Source organism: Eretmochelys imbricata, chromosome 5 (genome assembly GCF_965152235.1).
Source record: "Eretmochelys imbricata isolate rEreImb1 chromosome 5, rEreImb1.hap1, whole genome shotgun sequence".
Lineage (NCBI taxonomy): Eukaryota > Metazoa > Chordata > Testudines > Cheloniidae > Eretmochelys > Eretmochelys imbricata.
In genome coordinates this window covers 105,055,557-105,075,814 of record NC_135576.1, presented here as the reverse complement: position 1 = coordinate 105,075,814, position 20,258 = coordinate 105,055,557, and the positions used below count along the sequence as shown (strand labels likewise).

General features: G+C 38.5%; 1 protein-coding gene across 1 annotated transcript in view; it reads left to right on the top strand.

The window, feature by feature from the left end:
* PTPRD (protein tyrosine phosphatase receptor type D) overlaps positions 1-20,258 on the top strand; it is a 409,661-nt gene that overhangs the window by 208,074 nt on the left and 181,329 nt on the right. The window contains exons 4-7 of the mRNA XM_077816430.1: positions 5,573-5,761; positions 9,336-9,446; positions 12,792-13,061; positions 16,856-17,437. Of these exons, the coding sequence (XP_077672556.1) occupies positions 5,573-5,761; positions 9,336-9,446; positions 12,792-13,061; positions 16,856-17,437 (1,152 nt within the window). The remainder of the gene's footprint in view (positions 1-5,572; positions 5,762-9,335; positions 9,447-12,791; positions 13,062-16,855; positions 17,438-20,258) is intronic.

The following is a 20,258-nucleotide window of genomic DNA, read 5'->3' as shown; positions in this document are numbered from 1 at the left end:
GATTGGTGGAGATATTGGCTCTGAAGAGAGATGGAAACTTGCAGGAGAATAGTGACTACTGTACCAGAGCAATATTTATATGTATTCATGATTCCAGTGATTAAATAGCCCTAGGGAGATATCTGTCACTGGAGAATGCGAAGATTTGTCAGGTATTCAAGGATAACCAGATGTAAGTTTTTCAAAAGGTGCTGAAAGCTTTACTGAAATTACTTAAAAAGATCACACAATTTTTGTACAAAGAAAGCAATGTAGTTAACATTGGACAATTCCTAATAAATTATTTTAGTCTCGTAAAAAATTACACGTCAATAGCTGCCAAGCACGGCATTTGATAATAAAGCATGTATTATATAGTAGCTATTGATTTTTTTTCACTTTTTTTTTTGAGACAAAGAGCAGCTCTATAATTGTAAAAACATCTGTTAAACCTTTACCACAGTAAAGAACAAGCTGATGTAATTCCAAAAGATTATTATAATTAACATAGCCTGATTTGTCAGGTATTCTCTGTCCCTACTATGTTTCCAGTGTTACCTCCTAGACTATCAGGTACCTAGAAACCTGTGTGTTTCATTGCTGTTTATATAATACATTCCAGCTGGGGTTTTAAGGAACCCAAGGGAGTTGGCATCCAACTCCCATGTAACTTCAAGGGGTGACTAACTCACATAGCTTCCTTTGAAATCCCCACCTTCTATCTCCTAACACCCCACAAAACACTCAGATGAAAACCCCATTTCTACACACTGATATTATCACATACTCTTCCACTGAAATTCACTGCCGTGCAGAGACCCAACACAATGTATGTGTATCACTTACGTCCCTCCTAAGACTTATAGTGATGCCTGAAATGGAACTTAAGTGGTACATAGGGCTCTCCACAGGGTTGAATTTCACCCACAGGGAAGGAATGAGTTCATAGAACTTGCAAAAAACAAAACAAAAAACAAAACAAAACAACACAGCTATATGAAGCTCAAAAACTGGCTCACACTCTGAACCTTATTTATTTTTATTTAGGGCTGTCAAGCGACTAAAAAAATGTATCACCATTAATCGCGCTGTTAAAAAATAATAGAATACCATTTATTTAAATATTTTTTGATATTTTCTACATTTTCAAATGTATTGATTTCAATTACAACACAGAATACAAAGTGTACAGTTCTCACTTTGTATTTATTTTTATTACAAATATTTTGCACTGTAAAGAAAAAAATAGTATTTTTAGTTCACCTAATACAAATACTGCAGTGCGCTCTCTTTATTCTGAAAGTTGAACTTACAAATGTAGAATTACGTATAAAAAAAACTGCATTCAAAAATAAAACAATGTAAAACTTTAGAGCCTACACGTCCACTTGTCCTACTTCTTGTTCAGCCAATCCCTGAGAGAAACAAGTTTGTTTACATTTGCAGGAGATAATGCTGCCCACTTCTTGTTTACAATGTCACCTGAAAGTGAGAACAGGCGTTTTCATGGCATTGTTCTAGCTGGTGTCGCAAGTTATTTACATGCCAGATGTGCTAAATATTCATATGTCCCTTCATGCTTCAGCCAGCATTCCAGACGACATGCATCCAACCTGAGGACTGGTTTTGCTCGATAATATTCCAAAGCAGTGTGGACCGACGCATGTTCATTTTCATCATCTGAGTCAGATGCCACCAACAGAAGGTTGATTTCCTTTTTTGGTGGTTCGGGTTCTGTAGTTTCTGCATTGGAATGTTGCTCTTTTAAGACTTCTGAAAGCATGCTCCGCACCTCATCCCTCTCAAATTTTGGATGGCACTTCAGATTCTTAAACCTTGGGTCTAGTGCTGTAGCTATCTTGGTGTTTTGTCAAATCTGAAGTTAGAGATTGTGACAGGGTCGGGCTAGATGGCTACGGGAGAGTAATAGAAGGCAGATATATTAGCCCCAGGCTAAGTAGATCCCTTTTCCCTGGGTAAGGTAACAGGGAAGGTTCCAGAACAATCAGGAACCTTCTGGAGACAATTAAGACAGGCTGATTAGAACACTTGCAGCCAATCAAGAAGCTGCTAGAATCAATTAAGGCAGGCTAATCAGGGCACCTGGGTTTTAAAAAGGAGCTCACTTCAGTTTGTGGTGTGTGTGTGAGGAGCTGGGAGCAAGAGGTACTAGGAGCTGACAGTGAGAACGCTGACTGTTGGAGGACTGAGGTGTACAAGCATTATCAGACACCAGGAGAAATGTCCTTTGGTGAGGATAAAGAAGGTGTTGGGAGGAGACCGTGGGGAAGTAGCCCAGGGAGCTGTAGCTCTCGCACAGCTGTTCCAGGAGGCACTCTAGACAGCTGCCTTCCACAGGGCCCTGGGCTGGAACCCAGAGTAGAGGGCGGGCCCGGGTTCCCCTGAAATCCTCCCAACTCCTGGTCAGACACAGGAAGAGTTGACCTGGACTGTGAATTCAGAAAAACGGCCAAGCTGAGGGCTGCCGTGAAGCTCCAAGGTGAGCAAATCCGCCAATAAGCTAAAGACCCACCAAGGTAGAGCAGGAACTTTGTCACAGTATTCTTAAATCAAACAACATATGCTGGGTCATCATCTGCCATAACACAAAACATATGGCAGAATGTGGGTAAAAGCATGGAGCAGGACATACAATTCTCCTCTAAGGAGTTCAGTCACAAATTTAATTAACAAATTTTTTCTTTAACAAGCATCATCAGCATGGAAGCATGTCCTCTGAAATGGTGGTCAAAGCATGAAGAGGCGTATGAGTGTTTACCATATCTGACATATAAATACTTTGCAATGCCAGCTACAAAAATGCTATGCAAACACCTGTTCTCACTTACAGGTGACATTGTAAATAAGAAGCGGGCAGCATTATCTCCCGTAAATGTAAACAAACTTGTTTCTCTTAGGGATTGGCTGAACAAGAAGTAGGACTGAGTGGACTTGTAGGCTCTGAAGTTTTTACATTGTTTTATTATGGAGTGCAGTTATGTAACAAAAAAATCTACATTTGTAAGTTGCACTTTCACAATAAAGAGATTGCACTTCAGTACTTGTATGAAATGGATTGAAAAATACTATTTCTTTTGTTTGTCATTTTTACTGTGTAAATATTTGTAATAAAAATAACAATATAAAGTGAACACTGTACACTTTATCTTCTGTGTTGTAATTGAAATCAATATATTTGGAAATGTAGAAAAATATGTAACAAATTTCAATTGGTATTCTATTTAACAGTGTGATTAAAACTGTGATTAATCACGATTAATGTTTTTAATTGTGATTAATTTTCTTACATTTAATCACGTGAGTTAATTGTGATTAATCAACAGCCCTATTATTATTATTTTATTTGTTTGTATTTCAGTAGTGCATAAGGGGCCCCAATCAGGGAGCAGCACTATGCATTGTGCTATGCATAATAGCTGCATAATAAAAGTCAGTCCCTGCCCCAAAGAATTCAGAGTTTAGGCACAGGATACGAGACCACAGGCAGAAAGAGCATCTTACAGCATGTGTCCTTTGTTTAAAGGACAGTGGCAGATTCACTAATTTAAGGAAACAATGGCAGATTTACTAATTTAAGGTGTGATTTCATCAGTTTTGATTATTCCAAATCACTTTTTAGATTGGAAATCTATAGGGAAAGGCCAAGTGCTACAAAAAGTAATGTTAATGATTCAGCAGGTGGTATTCTACTTTCTTAGTGCCTTATCCTGAGGTGTGCTGAACAACTACAACTCCCAGACTTCACTGGAAATTGAAGATGTTCAGTACGTTTTAGGATGACGCCCTTAGTAGAGAGGCAATGTTGAAGATGCTGTCATTTGATTGATATGTAAAACTGCAATCCTGATCCCACAGTACTTTTTGTAAGATAAGTAAATTCCTGTTTGGATTATGACATATTATCTATTTAACTTCTCCAAGCATGTTAAATTAGTTATGCTCAACTACTGGTATACAGCTTAGCTGTGTTGTATTAAATAGTTTTTGTGTTCCACCCCAGAAGTGGGAAAAGCAATTAATATATATTACAGATGAACTGGAGCCAAATCCACAACATGGAATGTGAACTTTCTCAGATTTCAGAGGGCTCAGGGTCCAGAATAAAATCCCTGCTAGTTAATCTCTCCTCACACATTTAGTCCTTTTTATTTTAGGTTTGGGTATAGCTGCAATCTTATGATTGGCCTCATGAGATTTGCTCTATTTTGGATAGAATCTAGACAGATTCCTTCAAGAACACCTCATGAGATTTCAGCACCATTGAATCCAAATCTTACTCTAGTTCTGATTCAGCTTTGAACTTGAACCCCAAACCCTAGCCTTAACCTAATACAGACTCAGGGTATGTCTTCACTACCCGCCGGATCAGCAGGCAGTGATCGATCCAGCGGGGATAGATTTATCGCATCTAGTCTAGACGTGATAAATTGACCCCCGAGTGCTCTCCCATCGACTCCTGTACTCCAGTGCCACGAGAGGCGCAGGCAGAGTCGACGGGGAAGCGGCAGCAGTCTACTTACTGCAGTGAAGACACCACGGCAAGTCGATTTAAGTACGTTGACTTCAGCTAGGTTATTCACGTAGCTGAAGTTGCGTAACTTAGATCACACCTCCCCCCTGCAGTGTAGACCAGGGCTTAAGCACCACCATCTTAGGCAATCTTTAAGGTGTAATAAACTTCATAAAATTCCCCTAGGATCTGTGTATGGAGAGTGGAATCCTGGCCCCATTGAAGTCAGCAGAAGTTTTGTCATTGACTTTAGTAGGACCAGGGTTTCAACCCTAGGATTTTATACACCGCGCCCATTACCGTAGTATCTGAGTGCTTTGTATGAAAGATACTATGTATATACATTCAAAATCATAATGATTATTCTATATATTTATCCTAGCTACAGTACCTGAGCTCCTGATAAATATTTTAATGTATTCAACCCCATAACACTCCTCTGAGGTAGTAAAGTGCTATTATTGCCATTTTACATATGAGGAATTGAGACAGCGTCAAAATTACATGCCCAAACTCACAGGGAAAGGAGGAAATTGAACGTGGGTCTTCCAGGTCCCAGGCTAATGCCCTAACCACTAGTCAACATTCTACATACATTAAAGAGGGCACATTCAAGAGGAACAGTGTTGGTATGATAATGCCTCACCTTGCACAGATGATTGGGTGTTTAAAGAATGTGCATAATACATAGCGGGCCAGATCCTCAGCTATGCCAAGTTGAGACAGGGTATATCTGATGGAAAGCTGTCTCTGAGCACCTTTATGCTCCTCTGATTCTAGGCTGACAACACCTGGCATAATATAGAACAGCTCAAGTGGGAGCTGCTCTTAGTTATGCTGGCTGCTGTGGTCCCATAGGAGCCACTACAGCATCTGAGGATCACGTGGAGTGCATGGCTCTCTGCTTCACCCCCTTCTACTCTGGAAGACCTTAGCTGCCATTTCAATGCAAAGCAGCTGGAGCTGTGGCTATGAATCTGGGCCTGTATGTTGTACACGTATGAGTTTTTATATAACAAATGTGAAAGATTGTTATAAAACCAGACTTTTTTTCCTTTTCAGAGGATCAAATTCCTCGTGGTTTTCCCACCATTGATATGGGCCCCCAGTTGAAGGTGGTCGAACGCACTCGCACAGCCACTATGTTATGTGCAGCCAGCGGCAATCCTGATCCTGAAATAACTTGGTTCAAAGATTTCTTACCTGTTGACACAAGCAACAACAATGGACGTATCAAACAATTACGATCAGGTAGGGTCTCGTTACTGTTTCCACTAACGCCCAGAGTTGTTCTCTCACACTATTTTTTTATTTATTTATAGGTAAAAATTTCTCTTCCTCTTCTCTTTTCTGTGTTACTGAGCGTGTTGTCCATGTCTGTGATGCTGTCATAGCCTGTTCCAGAGTCCGTCTGTGTGTGTGTGTGTTTTGCAGCTTCTGTTCACTCCACATTGCTCACTGCTGTGACTGTATTTTTGATATTTTTTTTCTTTACTGCTTTTCCGCAGTATTTGACGGATCCATTTTCTCCTCTTTCTTTCTTTCTTTCCTTTTTTTTCCCCACAAATTTATTTCAACATTGGACTTCATTCAGAACTTTCAAGGAGTGCCAATGGTTATATTCATCAAAACCAAAACTTTCATATTTAGACACTAAAAATATTCAATAAAAAGTGTGTTTTGTGCTGTCTTTTCCACATTTGAAGCCACCAAAGATTAGCCAGTTTGGACACAACTTCTTTCCTCTCACTAATACATAAAACACAATACTTTTTCCCATGTGTAACCATACCTTTAGAAAAAAGGGTGGGTGGGTAAAAAAAGTCCTTGGGTAACCTATGAAAAAAGGGCTTTTTGCTGGCTGAGCATTTTTCCAACACATTTAGCCACAGTAGTGTGCGCCCACGCTAAAGTTTTCTGAATCCTACATTGTCTGGATCTACAGAAGCCTGCTTTTGGTGTAGACTCCAGCTTTTGCTTCTCTCTCTTTGCCCGTTGCACTTCCCTAATAGTCCTTTCACCCCCCATCCTTCCCACCTTAGTTTATTCTTTTGCTCTCGTTAGATTTAAAAAAAAAAAAGATAACTCTAAATTCATTAAGTTTAAAGCTTATCCCCAAATAATATAATGGGGCGATAATAAGCCTTTTGCCTTGGCAATGATAGTGATATTGCTGTAGAATCTAAGTTGTTTAATCACCTGTCTTCCCAGAATTCTCAGCTTTTGACCTGTCCTGTGATGTTAAATCGTCTTGTTAACTGACTCTTTGCTTGTTGTCAGCAGAACTGTGTAAATTAACCTACTGTTAATGTAAATTAAGAATTAATTTTCACATGTGACGTAGATTATTTAGTATATAAAGTTTTAACTGAAAACTTTGTGCCAAATTATAAGGAATATAATAATATTTTTATGCTGTCTTTCTTCTCTCCGTATTTAAATCTCCAGAATCTATTGGTAAGTGCTTAGTTCTGAAGCGCACTTCACCCCCACTAATTTCCATATTCAGATTATTATTATATTACTATGATGATTATTATTCTTAAAATGCATGGCATGCATTTTACTAACAGTCAGTGTAGTCACCAGATCTCCGTAGTGGCGCACACACACACCTCCACAGAAATGTTGTATCGATCATAGCAACACCTGTCTAGAAGAAACAGTACACAAGTATCACATAGAGTGCAGTGAATGCCATAATCCAACTTAAACTGCAGTATTTGTTTCCAGATAGACTTCAGTGTATCCTCTCTCTCTATCTATATATATATAGAGAATATATATATATATACACACCCTTAAATAGAATATCCAATATTTTCCTAAACTATGTATTAAATACATTATTGTAAAGTATTTCTTTAAGGATGTGAGGCATATACGATATATTTCTAACCCTTTATAACCAAACACTTAAGAACTCAGATGCTTCTCTGAGAGTGGCAATGCTGCTTTTTGTGGCCTTTGCCCTTTGTGGTACAGTGCAACTTGCTTTTATAATCTAATAATACTATCTAATATATTCCTGTTTTAAAAGTATAGTAATTCAAGTTTTTTTAAGACCTTATTTAATTCTGTAAATCTAATTTGATTCTTCTTCCAAAGCCCTAGCCTCCTTCTTCTCGTACTAATGCTTCTTCTTTCTAATCTTATTTGCATTCATATTATCCACCCAGGTGGTACACCAATAAGAGGTAAGAGTGCTGAACTAACGTTCACAGAATGATCTTACTCATTCTTTCTGTCCTTTCATCCTTCTCATCTTTGTCCTGTTAAAAAACAACAACACAGAAATGTCCATCATCTTTATTTTTTCCTTTATTCTGTTTGGTTATGATCAGTGATTCTCATGTTGTGACCTTTATTTCCACTTCCCTTTTCCTTTCCCTTATTTTGTTTCTTCATTTTTGAAAAAGATATATTTAATTTGTGATATACTTCAAAGGAAGCATATCCAGGTCTTTTGGCCATAGCCCAGTCACAGCGTACCATTTGTCCCTCTTTTTTTCTTTTTTCTTTTTTCTTCTTCTTCTTCTTCGTCTTCTTTTTTTCTTTTCTCTTTCTTTTTTTTTTTTTTTGTTCAACTAGAACAAAAAAAAAAAGATCATTTTTTTTCTTCCTTAGCTGTTCTTGTTCTGGACCAAAGGCAAGGTGGTCTGGAGAACAGTTGCAGACATGCAGAAGACAACATGGAATATCTTCTTTTTGTCTTTATCTTTCAAAAAAGGTTTTTCGTTTTTGTTGTTCTCCAATTCTTTTTTTCTTTTAACTTCATAAAGTTGAAAATGTTTTTCCCCCCCTACAAAATTACAGCAATGCTTTTTTTTTCCCTTGTTGTTTTTTGTTTTTTTGTTTTTCTTGGATTTACCCCATCTCTGGATTTTTGGATCTTCTGATCTTCAGGCTTTGGAAATGAAAGGTTAATGAGTCGTCATTCTTGGTGGTGTATGGTATTGCTGGTTTTTGATACTTTGACAAAAAATGTTCACTTCTTTTATAATTCTTGTTTTGTATTTTTCTTGGGTTTTGTGACACCACACTGCTAATCCCACTCGTGGATTTTGATGGGTGTCTTAGGGGGGGCCCTCCTGAGGTCCTCAGCAGTGGTTGGTTGGTTCTTCCTTGTTGGCATAGACCATGCTTTTAAACTTTTTTTTGTCTTCTAATTCAACTGCTCTTTGTTTTTCAGCAAACGTACTAAAAGATTGTAAGTTGTGGCAAACCGTCTTTCTTTTCTTACCAATCTGCATGTCTTAAGGGAGTTTTATTTCTTTAAGAGAATATTTTGATAATTATGAATGACTAATGCAGTTTCTTTTTTTTTTTAACACTTTAAGCAGCTTTTTTGTTCTTGCTGCACATTTTTGGCTTTCTTCAGCAGAAGACTTTCTTGAAACCTGTCCTGTCTTTTTTGAGAGTACCACCTTTTGCACTACTTTTGTTACAAAAAATAAAGAAACTCAGAAAAATAGAACAACCCAACAACTTAATCTCTTTTGTTTTATTTAAAAGCCATACTTCCTTGAAGCAGTCTCACCCATCTTCATTTTAATGGTCGAGGGGGAAAAAAAGTATTGTTTAAAAAGTGATTTTTTCTGCCAAATGCAAATTGTTTCCTGTGCTAGCACTGATGATGTGAAAAAAATAATCTTTGTTTTTTTCATCGCATCATTTTCTGTCTGTGCACCTTAGCAAGAAAATGAACCGACGTTGAGTGGACCTTCGCATACAGGGCTTTTCGTATTGTTAAGCGGTGTATAATTATGGATCTAGAAAACCTTCTCTGACCATGTCTTTGGCTATATATTTTATATTCATACAGGTGCCCTCCAAATTGAACTGAGTGAAGAATCTGACCAAGGCAAATATGAGTGTGTTGCAACCAACAGTGCGGGTACACGCTATTCTGCCCCTGCCAATCTATATGTCAGAGGTAGGAATGACATAACCCTGGCATCCACTCTTCATTCAGGCTCAGGGGGTGTTGAGATACTCTGAGGATCTGTGCAGTTAACTTAGTAATAAACACACTGCTATGGTAAAAGTAACAGTAACTAAATATGTTTTAAAAGTTTAGACTCTAGAGGACAGGGATTTTTTTAAAAAGCACTCTTGAGTTCAATCTATCCTGTGACTTAAGGTTTGTAAGTATATTTACACTTTTACATCTTGGCTTCTATTTTTCCTGCATTGATTTAGACCCGTGCTTTGCATTTTTTTTATTATTATTATTTTGGTTTTTTTCTTTCTTTTGTGTTTTCTTTTCAAACTCCTGAGGTAGTTGCTTGGTATGCTACTAATCAGCTCTGGGTGTAACTCCAAGGCAATGGGGTGTATGTCTACATAACCTCTGCTGCTGAGTTGCAAAGGAAAAGCTTCAAACTTTAAAATAATATATGCAGAGCACAATTGTATATTCTTCTTCCTTTTTTATTTCTTCTTTACACACACACATCTATATCTATCTATCTATCATGTGCGGGGGGGATATAAACACACACGCACACACACACACATATATATATATAAAAATATTTTATTTAAACATTATCAGAAAAGTGTAATCCCTGCCACTGCAGGAATGAAGCTGGCTGTACTTTAAAAATTAATTGCTTGTCTATATGACAGGTATGAATTATGAGGATACATTCATATTTCCCTGTACAGTAATAGAAATGATTAATTTTAAAATCTGTGAAAGTGTTCTTTTGATTTCAAACAGAAAGAAGTGGTTCCTCTTTGACAGTATTTCCAACAGCTGGTTCATGTAGCTTTCTGTACAATATAAAGCCTATGCTTCAATACCTATAATATATATATATATATGTCTACAAATTAAGGGGATGCGGAAAATATGTGTGAAAGCTGAAACAGCTTTAAGCTCGTTACTGTAGTGTGGGTGATCTTACCAAAAATATCTAGCTTGATCTTGAAATTTTTGTGAGAAATAATGTTTCAATCAACCTGTTTTGTTTTCTTTTTTTTTTGTTTTGGGTGGTTTTTTGGCCCAAGAAAAGTTTCATGGCATCCTTAGAAAGTTGTTTGATCCTTTTTCCCTCCCTCAAAAAAATACTGACTTTCCTGTACTGCATGAAGCATGTGTACCTTTTTTATCCAAAGGAAAATTTCAAAATAATGCTAGCTATTGTTTCTAACACCGTAATAGCGGCGAGAAATTGCTAACTTTTCAAGCTGACATAGGAAGGTTTAATTAGAGCAAATAAAGATGTTCAAGTAGCAGTTGAAAGCCTTGATATGGCCTTTTTACTCTCTCTGTGTTTCCCTTGTTTTTCTCCTTTCCTCATTTCATTGTGTTCTGCATCAAACCCCCTACATCCCTCAGAGCTGCGAGAAGGTTGGTGTGTTTTTTACTTTTTACCCACCTTACAAAACTATTAATTAAACCAATAACAAAGAATACAAATGAAATGAATGTAGCTGCATTGTGGCCTTTTTTAAGTTAACGTTATATTTAAGCAGAGAATGCCCTGGTCATGGCTTTTGATTCGTGCAAATGTCTAACTGTTGTGCATGATGAGAATGAACTTGGGTGCATGGCAACCTGTAACTTTTAACACTAAGGTTTGGTAAACTTGGTCAGTGTTCCTGCTTTTTTCTTTTCCTTTAATTTCTTGTTTATATTGATGCCTGCTGTTCAAGAATGATTTCCCTGCAATTGCTTCTCTAAGCAGCCCAAGCATGAAAACTAAACTCCCCTCTGTTTAAAACAATTCTGTTTGATACTACAAATTCCACATTGCCTGCTTCTTGCTTTGTGTGGCCTCTGAATTGGCTGCTGAAGGCATGTTATGCCGTTTGCTTGTTTCCCCATGCCTGTCATTCACTCACGAGGCCATCGCAGTAAGTCCCTCTTGAGTCAATAGTAGTTCACCAAAATTTAACTAAATCCAGCAGAAAGGTTTCAAACTAATACAATGTTTATTCTGTTACTCATAGTGCCTTATTTTATTTTTTGTTTTTTACTGATTAAAAATAATGTTTTACGATTAGCTTCTGGTTCATCAACCTCAAATAAATACAGTGCGGAGTACTTTGTCCAATTAAAGGCCTAAATACAAACCTACCTCTCTGTCACTTCTCCCTCTGCCTCCTCCTACACACATATGTGCACACACAGAGAATATCTGAAGCAGGAACACTGATTTATTGTTGCCTGGTAATTTTTTCTCGGTGTTGTGTTTGCCTAACTATTAACTATTCTGTTAATGCGATATCCTGCTATGTGTTTTCAATCAGCTGCTCCACATTTTGAATATAGAAAACCTCTAATATGACTAATCCTAGTAGTTTACTTTGCTTTCCTTACATGCAAACACAGTAGAATCCTGAATGTTAAATGTTCTGCTCTTTCCCCAGTGGCCCCACCTAACAGATGCTTCATAACAACCTGAGCTTAATCTAATATCCTCCTCCCTCTAACCCTATCCTCCTTTAAATTCCTGTTTCTGTCAACCCATCCAACCCCCAGTTTTTAGTTTTATTCTTTCTCCTAATAAGTTTTCCTTTTTGGTTTTAGCAGTTTTGTTTCTTTCTGTAATTTTGATTCTCCAACATTTTCCTGAGCATGATTCTCTACAGATTCTGTCATTTGCTTGCCTGCATGACCAAATCCAGTACTCATACTGGTTTTGCCTTGTTTCTTCTCCTGTGACTATATATATTTTTCTATGTTTGTTTCAGTGTTAGTGTGAGGTCTTGAGGCTGCATCCACTTTGAGTCTGAAAGCAAATCAAATTGCACTTTCAGTGTATTGTAGGTGATGTGTTTCAGGGCTGTGATGTGACAATGTGGTCCAGCACATTTATTCACATCAACTGGAAGTACGCAGCATTGAAGTTGGTTTTGGTACTCAACTCAAGCATGCTGTTAACCCTCCAGTTTTCTTCTGTGCATATTATATATATCTATATATATATGCACACAAACTACATGCATATATATATATATGTGTGTGTGTGTGTGTGTAACTTTTGCATGGTGTTTGTGTATTGTTAGTATATAGTTAGTCAATTGTGGGCCCCAGTAGGTCTGAATCAACTTTTGTATGAATGTGTCTAATGATATCAACAAGTAAATATAGTATAATTTACTTTGTGTGCAGACAATATACTTGTGTAGTCTGTATATTTTATTTTTTGGCAAATTGGAATAACATGTTTAAAATGTTAAATTGTGTCTGTACAGTTCATGTAGTCTATATGCAAAACTCATTTTCCCTTTTTGTATATGTTATTACTTTTTTTGTGTTTTGTTCCAGTTCGCCGGGTCCCACCAAGGTTCTCTATCCCACCTACCAATCATGAGATCATGCCAGGAGGGAGTGTTAACATCACCTGTGTTGCCGTGGGGTCACCAATGCCATATGTGAAATGGATGCTGGGGGCTGAAGATCTGACACCCGAAGATGATATGCCAATAGGGAGGAATGTCCTTGAGCTTAATGATGTCAGGCAGTCTGCAAACTACACTTGTGTTGCTATGTCCACCCTTGGTGTTATAGAAGCAATAGCACAGATAACTGTCAAAGGTACTTTACATATATAATCTGTGTATATGTAGACATGACTTGTTCTTTGTTTTTCTGACACAGTTCTTAAAAATTGATAACTTCCTTAAAGAAGAAGATGATCTGTATTAGCTTTAGGCCAAATTCTGGCTTCAAGTAGCAGAAGTGTGTAGTGTAGGGTGTAACTGTGCTCGGCACCCAGGACTGTAAGTCACCTTGTTACCTACTGTGTCCAGTGAGAGGAAGTCTGTCTTAAAATAATAGGAGGTCATCTTGTCCAATCCCCTGCTCAAAGCAGGACCAACGCCAACTAAATCATCCCAGCCAGGGCTTTGTCAAACCGGGCCTTAAAAACTTCTAAGGATGGAGATTCCGCCACCTCCCTAGGTAACCCATTCCAGTGCTTCACCACTCTCCTAAAATAGTGTTTCCTAATATCCAACCTAGACCTCCCACACTGCAACTTGAGACCACTGCTTCTTGTTCTGTCATCTGCCACCACTGAGAACAGCCTAGCTCCATCCTTTGGAACCCCCCTTCAGGTAGTTGAAGGCTGCCATCAAATCCCCCCTCACACTCTTCTCTTCTGAGTCCCTTTGATTCATTCTCCTGTGACTTCCAGCCCTGACACTGACTACTCATAGAAAACCTTCTGCACCCAAGGGTACCATGTATCCCAGTTTTACCTTAAACCACTGCTGCTATGAGCACTTACAATAAAACAAAAGCAGATTTATTTAGGAAAGAATAAAATTTCATCTAGAAATGAGAGAGGGTGATGCAAGTAAATATTTACAATACAAAACTAAATCATAAATTGTAAACCTGGGCCTATACTTATCAATAGTTATCTTTTCTGGTCTAATAAAGTAGATTTCCCCCACACCCCGCAAAGTTCAGTCTGTTGCACAACTGGATGGTTTCTCAAGAATCAAGATCCATATGTTCATGAAAGCACTTCCCATCCACAGGTGGTTTCGTCAGTGAATGGATAGTGCTTCTCCCTCTTCTGCATTATACTGCAAACAGCCTTTTGTTTCTATATCACAGACAGGGCAAACCCCTTGTTGTAAAGCTCATTTTTCATCTTCAAGTGGTATTGATAGTTGCCTCTGAAGGTTTACCAATCAAAATCTTACTATTGCATATGGCTAAACAATTGAGCTTTGCATTATATCACCAGCCAAATGGGGCAGGGTGACAACTCCCCCTTGCCCACATGGGCCATCACCAAGACACATTATCTCCTGATGACTAATTTCTATTCCAAGTCCGTAAAGCATATTTTCAATATTAATATATTATTCCTTAAATATTACCTGTCTGTACATCTCACAATGATCAAGAATCTTGACAAATTACAAGCTCTCTGTAGATACCTTGTATGTTATTCTTTATGGCCAAATGTCTTTAAGAGGTGTTTGGTGTGTGAGTTTGTCTGGTCTGAAGTGAGAGTTTTTTTGCAAAGAACAGGGGACCCTTTGCCAAGGGGTTCCATGTAGGATTACCATATTTCAGGTTCCCAAAAAGATGATGCTGGAGGAGAAGGGGGTGTTGGAGGGGGGTAGAGTGGGGGTCCTGGAGAGGTGTATATGTATTGGGAAGGGTAACTGGGGGATGCTGGAGGGCATACCTGTGGCAGAAGTATTCAGTGGAGGTGGAGGGCAGTGGTGTTCGCTGTCACAGTGGCAGGGCGGCTGTTGCAAGCCCAGGACACAGCACCAGCTGTCAGTCAGCATCTCCCTGCAGGGCCCCCTCAAAGACCTGGGAACCAGGGCTGCAGGCGAATGGTCCAATCAGCTGGGGATACAGGGAGGGACCAGTTGGGAAGCAGACTGATTGGGGTTCATTCTGAGCTATAATGTTTGCTCTGCAATAACACCAGACTTTGACCCTTATTTCAAAATTCCACCCAGATGGAGAGTGGACTACAAAAAAAAAAAGGTCATGTCCAAGAAAACCTGGATGTATGGTAACCCTATGTCCATGTCACACAGGGGTTGTGCAACTCAAATGCCCAAGTGGTGATGCCCTGAGATATGTGCAGAGCAGAATGATTTAGGGCTGGTTCTAAGAGCAGGGCCAACTCTATTGCTTCTTAATGCCAAGTATAGTGTCCTGCCCCACTGCCTGCTGATAGAGCTACCCCCTGGCTAATGCTAATATTTCATTGGGCAGTCCAAAAGAAAATGTAGATCTAGACTATGGCTAACTTCTGGGCATGTTTCCTGGGCAGTGAAAGCTCCCTCTGCATTCTCCTACTCAATGCATAATCTCATTTGTTGAAAGAGAAAAGGAAGCCCGAAAACAAACATTGTTATTTTGTCATGTGCAAATAGTGGGTTTTCCTTAGCAATAACAACTTCTCTTTTTTTGTATGAACAAAACTGCAATGTGAATGGGACAGAAAGTAAGAAACAGAAGCATAGGGTTTGGGCGGAAGCTTTTGTAGGCTGATGTGTTTTCACCATGGGTAGACACTGCACAAGCAATACAGGTAACAGAGATGCGTACAATTAATGGTGCCCACTTTTCCACAATTTACAATACATTTGTGCTTCACTATGCAGCTAAGTGAAACTGGTTCTATAATTGTCTTTGCAGATAATTGTTTAACAGACTTCTTAGATTCTGGAAAACTGTGGCAGTAAGCAGTGATTTGGAGGGAAAATAGGCTTTAAGAATAGCCACAGAAAATTATTTAGGACTCGACTTTTGACTTGGAGTACATGCCTATGCAAGAAAGTAAAAGCAAATGAGAACAACCCCCTTAAAACCCTGAATAGTCTACCTGGACCTTGAATCCAGGCACACAGCAATAAGTGCTGTATACCTACTTACTTCCTCTTCAGGATACATAAACACAACGGAGTGAGGTAGGGGGAGAATCTTAGCTCTGCTCCCCACTCACTGGCCAATGCACCTGAAGCAAGTGTGTAATAGTTAGCTGCTGATGTTAACTTCCATCCAGAGCAAGGAGGAAGCAAGAATTGTGACTGGAAGGCCTCCTGGGGTGGTGCAGTTCAAGGATGTGCCTAAACTCACTACACAGTACATAAGATCCAGTACCAAATTACTGAGCATGCCCCATGAGGTGTTGATTCCCCTAATCTCATACTGACTGCAGGCAGAGATCAGTTCAATTCCTTACAGGATCAGCCCTTATAGTATAGTTGCACTTCAAAACGTGTCCTTGTTTGCAATGTTCTTTGAATTTAGTCCATCTATCTGGCCTACTCCTGCATTACTAAAATTATAAACTACCGATTCAGGCAGCAATAATATTAGTAGATAAGCCAACCTCTCATTTCATTACTGTGTTTTGCTACCTTCATTCTAGCTAAATCAAGGGCCGTATACTTTTCAAAAGCAGCAATGGTTAAAAACTTGATGGCTGATTTTCAGAGTTATTGGTTGTCTGCAACTCCTGCTGAGTTCATTAGAAACTGAAGGTATCCAACACCTCTGCAAATCAAGCCTTAACAGTGCACGCTCTCTCTCTGCACGGCTGTTCTTGTGCAGGTGCTTAGTGGATCTATGGTAAAAATCATTATTGTGCCATATATCAGAAGACCTTTTTTAATGTGGGATATGAGATATTTCTGTGTTCTCTGTTAAGTTTCTGGAATAAATAACAGTACTAAACAATTGGATTTCCTAATTCTAAATAGGGGATGTAGCTCCTGCCCAAATCAACTACATTTCAACCCATTTCATGTCATGATTTGCTTTGTTTGATTTCATATCACACGTTAAGAGTAAAGAATGATTGGTATGTACTATTTATTAACTTAATTTTATGGTATTATTTTTAGCCTTACCCAAACCTCCAGGAACTCCTGTGGTGACGGAAAGCACAGCAACAAGCATAACGTTGACTTGGGATTCTGGGAACCCTGAACCAGTCTCTTACTACATAATCCAACATAAACCTAAAAACTCTGAGGAACCATATAAAGAAATTGATGGGGTGGCTACAACGCGCTACAGTGTTGCAGGTCTAAGCCCATATTCAGAATATGAATTCAGGGTAGTTGCTGTAAATAATATTGGACGGGGCCCACCCAGTGAGCCAGTGTCAACAAGGACCTCAGAACAAGCACCATCTAGTGCACCTCGCAGTGTACAGGCTCGTATGTTGAGCTCAACTACAATTTTAGTACAATGGGAAGAACCTGAGGAACCAAATGGCCAAATTCAAGGATACAGAGTTTATTACACCATGGACCCCACCCAACACGTCAACAGCTGGATGAAACACAATGTGGCTGACAGCCATATCACCACTATTGGAAATTTAGTACCACAGAAAACATATTCTGTGAAGGTTCTTGCTTTTACTTCTGTTGGGGATGGACCCCTCTCTGCTGACATTCAAGTCATCACTCAGACAGGAGGTAAGACTGCAATATGGTGGAATAAATTACATACATGTAGAAATTGGGCAGAGAGTATTTGAGTGAGTGAATGTTGGGAAATAAATATTTCCAAGAGATGTCCAGAGCTTTCTTTTTATCTTCCAAAATGTTGCCTATTAAAAGGCATCATTCACAAACCATCTTTCTGCCATTCCACAGTCCTTGCAGTCATTAAAATGGAGGAAATTATCGTCTTTATCATCAAATCTTCCATTCCCTTTTTCAGCAATGTATAAATATCAAACAATTCTACCAAAGCAACAGTATTCTCAGTGAGACTGTGGAGAAAGCTAAATGTTGTGGCCACTGCTTGGCTGAGACAGTACTTCTGATGCTAAGTACCACACCATGTTTGTCCAGCAGTTATTAGCTGGCATTTTTACTGGTCTTGTCCTTGAATATTCTGTGGAGTTGATTTTAATGTAGATTGTATATGGGGCATCATATGTTAGATCATTTTTGTTAACGTTGATTTGGAGATGTAAAATAGGTATATGCTACACATACATGCACATACATATACATATATCTGTATATTTTGAAAATGTTTAAAATCATATTAAAACAGTGTATATGTACACAGAAGCACATCCATGCACTTCTGATTTATAAACTTCCCTTCCCCACTCATCAACAGAAAGCACCATAGCTCTAGGTAAAACAAGGTCACTATTTCTTTGTTTTACGTTTGCAGGTAGGTTTTGTTTGTGTACGGGACCTTTACGTCTATGAGTTAATTTTATTATCAAATCACTAGCAAGCTCAGTGAATGCAAAGAATGTTTATGAAATCAAAAGCCAGAAATTCTGGTTGTGCTAAACTTCAGAAATTATTTTATTGTAGCTCTATGGAATAAAAACTCCCTATTATTTACTGTTCTTGAACAGTTTTCAGAGTGGTAGCAGTGTTAGTCTGTATCAGCAAAAAGAACAAGGAGGACTTGTGGCACCTTAGAGACTAACAAATTTATTTGAGCATCAGCTTTGTTTATTTATTTACTTATGTTCAAATACATTTGTTAGTCTCTAAGGTGCCACAAGTACTCCTCCTTCTTTTTGTTCTAGAACAAGATGTGTGAAATATTGCCATAGTTCAGTGATCATCTAGAAATATAGAATGCTACTTGTAAGTCAGTTGATTTTTTTAGAACTAGCAAAGTTTCTTGTAGTAGAAGTTCAAGGTCCCTCAACTTTTGAAAAACCTGTCTCCAAAATATAACTCAAGGCATTGGATCAAACTCTGCCATTGTTTACCTGCATGCAAATCCACTGACTTCTGTGGAGTTACATGTGTGTAAATGGAGAACAGAATTTGATTCGTTGTCTTGGAATTTCTGCAAGTACTGTATAATAATGGGGAAATGTGTGTACAGTCTTTAAAATTATTTAAAATTAGAAGTTTATTCATTAGTTTTTCTAATATACCTAATGGCAATGTAATTGATATTTGTATGTATATTTAGATAGTGAACACTAATTCTGGCTTTTGACATATTTGTGACATTTTTCAGAGGCCAGTCTTTAGATTGCCATATTGCTCTCCCCTTTCTAGCTTAGTGATAGACTGTATTAGATGGAGACACAACAAGCTGTTCAACCATTTTGTTCAGGAAGGGCCTGGTCCTGATCTGTTTGAGGTCAGTAGGAATTTGTCATTAACTCCTACAGAGCAACTATTTCCTGCTGTGGTCCAGTTGGACTGACCCAAGTTATGTTACTGAGCATAGTCACCTGAGGAGTTCTCCATGTATTTAAACATTTCTGGCATCCTTGTGCTGTTAAAACTGGATCACTTAATATGCCCTCCTGTGCTGTTTCTTCTTGTTGCTGTAACATGAAGTCATGATAATGATGATGCTATTGGAGTGATTCTCAGTGCCAGTCTTTTCACTTTGGGAACTGACTTGACCTGACATTTTATTTTTACACTGTCTCATAAAAACAACAGTTTTGAGAGAGGAGAGGCTTTTTAAAGCATGAGCCTGACGGAAAATACATGGACGCATGTGAGCATTTTCAATCAACAGGATAGCGGTAGAGAAGCTGGACCTAATACAGCACTCCAGCAGGGGTGTTGGAAGTAGGGATGCTGGGGGTATGGCAGCACCCCCCTAACTTGAAATATTTTCCATCATACACAGGGTTTACAGTTTTGTTCAATGGTTTTCAGCACCCCCACTATACAAATTGTTCCAACGCCAGTGCACTCCAGCTTAGAGCAGCGCCAAACCTCGATCTAGATCCAAATTTTGTGAATGGTCCATCTTTGTAATGAGATTAATGAAAACTTCAAATACATATCCTCCCTCCTCTAAAATTTGGAGTATTCAAATCTACATTTTTGTGGCTTGAATCCCTCTCACTCTTCTGTGTGTATGTGTGTGTGTATATATAAAAATATACACGCAGAGAGAGAATGCCATAAGAAGCAGGACCTGGAATGGTGGTTGGGTTTGGGGTTCTTTGTTTGTTTTTTCTCTGTATAGAACTTAAAAACAAATGAATAACTATTTCAATTGTGTAAGCTATCACTTGATGGACCAAATCATGCTCCCATGGAAATCAGTGACAAAACTCCAATTGACTTCACTGAGGCCAGCATTTGTGTCCTAGAGTTTGATTGACAGCAGTGCCATTCAACATTATGATAGCTTGGTTTCCTTCAAAGCCTTTTTCTATTATGTGCATTGTGATCATTGGGAGGTAGGAAAATGTTCTGAGGATTTTGAAAAAGAAACACATTTGCAAGGGTTTTATTTTCAGCACCAGCATAATTAATATTCAAGTTCAATATGACAAAA